Here is a 4,286-nt window from a genome sequence, read left to right as displayed (position 1 = left end):
TAGTACTTGATATTTTTCTTCTTAATATAAGTACATTTAAATAATAAAAAAAAGTATCAACACATAAGTAAGTGTCTAAACATCAAGATACATAAATATCTAGGGATTCCTCGCGGGAATACAGTAGTTGAAAATGACCCAAAGCTGTAGCTGTTTCTCAAAAAGAACAACCACACGAAAGTCCAAAAGAAAAGTTAAATAAAACTTACAGAAAAAAGGAATCATATTTCTTTCAATTGTCAAAGCAAGGAAGAAGCAAGCTCAAATTTATATATATAAAAATAAAAACCACCCCAAATGCAAACACTCATTTTGCAATTTATAAGGTGCTGGAAGAGAAAATTAAAAATATGAATTAGATACCAAAACAAGAGGAGTTGCATTCCCCCCTCCCTCCCCCCGCCCCCAAAACCAAAAATTCCATTCTTTGGAATAGACAACTTGGTTAAAAAGTGAAGTCAAGGCTATAAAATCTTTCTTTTATTCACAGCATCGCTAAATCAGAAGCATTCACAGTTTCCCTCTGNCGCTCTGGTTCGGGAGGCTGGGGTTGAGCAGCGCCGAGCCCGTGGACGCGTTGGTGCAGGGCGGCAGGATGCGCGGCGGCGAGCGCTCGCCGCCCACCATGGAGAACTGGTAGGAGCCGGCCGAGGCGCCGTAGTACAGGTGGTAGGAGGGCGAGCTGGCCTGGAAGGGGCCGCCCTGCGCCTGCGACGAGCCGGGGTAGGGCGGCGGCAGGTACGTGTGGTAGCGCGTGGCCGAGCTCATGGCCGACATGCCGATGCCGATGCCCGACGTGACGGGCGTCGGGGAGTAGGTGAAGGCCCCGGGGTAGTGCATGCGGGGGTCTGAGATGGAGGGCAGCGCGGGGAACTGGCGCGGGTCGCCGAAGGCCGTCAGGTCGGGCGCCGCTGCGGGGGCGGGAGGGAGAAGAGAAGCGTGAGGCGCGAGTGGAGGAGGCCCCGCCCCTCCCGCCCACAGGGGTACCCAGAATGCTGCTGCCCGGGGAGCCCGGGGCCTACCCAGCATGCAAGCGGATAGAGAGGTGGGAGGATGGCCGCGACGGCCGTGGCGTAACGCGAGTTCGTGTACAAAGGATGTAATATACCGTACAGTAATGGGTAGATATAATACGTATAATATGATATCGGTGTAACCACGGGGTCAGCAAACCCACCTTGCAGCTGCCACCAATTTTCGCGTGGCTCACAAGCTAAGAATGAGTTACTTCTCTAAATGGTTGAAAGAAGTGAAAGGAAGAATATTTCCTGATGTGAAAATCCTGTGAAATTCAAATTTCAGTGGCCATACGAAACGTTTCATTGGGATGAACTTTGCCCATTCTTTGATGTGTCAGCAGGGCTGCTGTGGAGCAGAGTTGAGCGGTCGTGACACGGACCCATCGTGGGACCCAGAAAGCTAAAATATCTGCCATCTGGCCCTTTACATTAAAAAGTTGGCCGGCCCTCTATCATCACTATATTAATATGCCAATATTAATATAAGTGTAATCTGTGATATTAACATAATTATAACAAGATGTAACTTATAAAATCATACAATACTAACGTAATGGAGGCATGGGCTGATAAATATTAATAGAATCTATCCTACATATATGACATTGTGTTGTAATATTGATATATATATAAATATTGAATAATATTTAGGTTGAATCATAGGAAACTGATGTTTCTGTAGGCCTCAAACAATTAAAAATTGGCAATTTCTTATGATGTGATCTGACGCTTGCCATTGTAGTGACTGAGGGTGAGTGTCAGTAGCACCGCGCTCTTTCTCCGCTACATCTATCTTTAGACTTGTTCCACATTTGTAGAGAAACACAGCCTCGGTTTCACGTGGTTCACTTCACCGGTTCTGTGCCTCACTGCCTTGTTAACACAAACGGCTGTAGGGCCTTGATGTATATACTCCATTTCGCACATGAAGTTTTACCAGGAATGGCAAAGCTTGGTCTATAAAACTCACTTTGTTAGGATTATGCATTTATGGTTTCGGAGACTGGCTTTGGCCTTCATTGCATCCTTCTGCATTTTTCTCAACCACAGGCTGCCCTTGGGAACTACGAGGGGGTCTGGACGCCAGGAAGTGCTGCCTGTGTCCTGTAGATCAGTTTCTCAACAGTTAGCACTATTGACATTTTGGGGCAGTTATTTGTTGGGGCGGTGGGGGGCTGTCCTGCGCACTGTGGGATGTTTGGCAGTGTCGTGGCCTCTGCCCACCAAACGTCCGCGGTGCCCCCACACCCCGCGTTGTGACAACTAACAATGTCCCCAGACACTGCCACATGTCCTCGGGGGAGGGGAAGGGGGACAAGGCCCTCCTCTCCCCCCCCCCGGAGAACCACTGTAGATGTAGCATGGTGTCCTGGGTTAATTTCTGTTCCTCAGAATTTTTCATTAAATGACTGGGCCGGGGCCGTAGTCTTTATATTAGCAAACCCAAAAGGCAGCAGAGGCAAGAATTAAACGTTTTAAAATTTGTTAAGCTCTCAAATCAACATATAAAACAACTCCAAGCCCAGGAGGGCATGTGGCCTGTGTCCTTTTGTGTTCGGGCCCATAGAGAAACTTGACAGAGCCAAGAGTTTGCTCTGAAAGGAAAGCTACCAGGGTGGATTAATCTGTTTTTGGAAGGCATCCGGGGTTGATCAACTTCCTCATATTTCAAGCCTATTACTCCAGCAGGGAGAGCTAGTGTGCGCCTTTCTCTGCCTGTCTCTCTCCCTCTCCTCCTCACGCTCTCTCCCCCTTCTCCCCCTCCCTTCTCCTCCTTCCCTCTCTGAATGAACTCCTCCATAAATTCGGGGTGAATGTGATGAGGAGGGTATATGCTCCTCATCAGAGAGGTAATTAAAGTTTACAGAAACAACCCAAGTCTGCAGCCAATCTCTCTGCTAATGAGGAAACCAGGAGTCTGACTTTTAAACAAACACTCCTGTTAATCTTTTCAAAGCGAGGCAGACATGTGGGCCGGGGAAACGTTGTAAACTGACAGAGGTTCTAGAGCTGCCGTTCCATGGCTGCTCTCGAGCCCGTCCTGAAGCCAGGCCGCACCTCATTCCAGAGCATTCGTCCCTGCCCGCGGACTGGGGCCGTCTGTGAGCAAGCTCTGTGTCACTTGTTTTTGCTCACACGGAGAGCTGTGACAGGAAGCTTGACTCCGTTTTTCCAGTTAATGTCTATAGTCTAGGGAGAATCCAAGGTAGGGGGAAGAGCATTCGGCAAATACAATCAATTCGTTGGCATCTGATGCAATAACTCAGGACAGGAGCTAATGGCTCCGCCCATTATTCCTCTTGCTTCATTTGCCCTGAGACAAAAAAGGTGAATCCACTGGAAAAAATGAATGAAAGGTCACCCTGTTTCATGGCGATGTCTGGACATGTTCTGCCAGTGTGTTCCAACTACTACTACGTGGTAAGCTGGTGACGGTACCAAGTTACCGTAATCCCGAGTGAGTCCGCAATTGGTCACGGACGTAAGTCATGGAATGATGTTACGGCCTCAGCTGTCAGGGGAGAAGAGCTCTTTCACGTGTGGCCAGGATAGCTGAAAGCTCTTCGGTACTGCCCGCGATTCTCCTGTCTACACAGTCCCCGGGCCGCTCCACAAGAGGCCATCTATTTGGCCACTCTGTCTTTTTCCACTCATTTTGATAGTAAAAGAGCTTCGGCCCTCCAGATATGTTCCGATTCAGATGGCCTATTCAAATAATTGGGGCCATTTTTATGTCCGGTCTGACACTTCCTACTGAGCCCCACTGCCATGTGCCACTCACCCCACCGGGCTGTAGCTCATGTGTCCCTTCGGCTGGCCTGGCGCCCCCTTATTCAATGGCGTGTGGGGGTGGGAAGCCCTAATATTCACAGGGAGCTTTTAAGGAGTAGGAAATCTAGGGATTAGGAGGTTCAGGTATTTTCGTTGGAAATGTTTCCCCACCGATGGGGCTAAATATTTGCCATGACAGCTCAAGTGTTCGTTCTGCAGCTTGATGTGGATGAAAGCTGTCCCACTCCGGCCCCTCCCACTGCCCCCAAAGGATTAAACAGCCTGAGCAGATAATGGCTGCCTTAAAAGGATCTTTTGCATGACTCAGATTAATGCGTGCTGTCTGTCGCCCAGGTTGGCAGCTAAACATTAATTTTTTTTTAAAGAAAAAAAAATAAAGGAGAACCTGCAGATGACATCTCTTTTCAGACAAGGTGTGGAGACTGTCTGCAACGGAAAAGAGAGGGAGACAAGAAGGCAAGGACCCCGCCCGCA

At 48.7% G+C, this 4,286-nt stretch overlaps 1 protein-coding gene across 1 annotated transcript in view; it reads right to left on the bottom strand.

The window, feature by feature from the left end:
* Positions 1–510: 510 nt before the first annotated feature.
* Positions 511–4,286, bottom strand: part of RUNX1 (RUNX family transcription factor 1) — a 250,227-nt gene continuing 246,451 nt past the window's right edge. Inside the window, exon 9 of the mRNA XM_077765499.1 lies at positions 511–911. Coding sequence (XP_077621625.1) covers positions 511–911 — 401 coding nt within the window. The remainder of the gene's footprint in view (positions 912–4,286) is intronic.

This window comes from Crocuta crocuta, unplaced genomic scaffold (assembly GCF_008692635.1).
Source record: "Crocuta crocuta isolate KB4526 unplaced genomic scaffold, BGI_CrCroc_1.0 scaffold84, whole genome shotgun sequence".
Classification (NCBI taxonomy): domain Eukaryota; kingdom Metazoa; phylum Chordata; class Mammalia; order Carnivora; family Hyaenidae; genus Crocuta; species Crocuta crocuta.
Note: the sequence above shows the minus strand (reverse complement) of the source record. Positions and strands in the feature narration are given on the sequence as shown.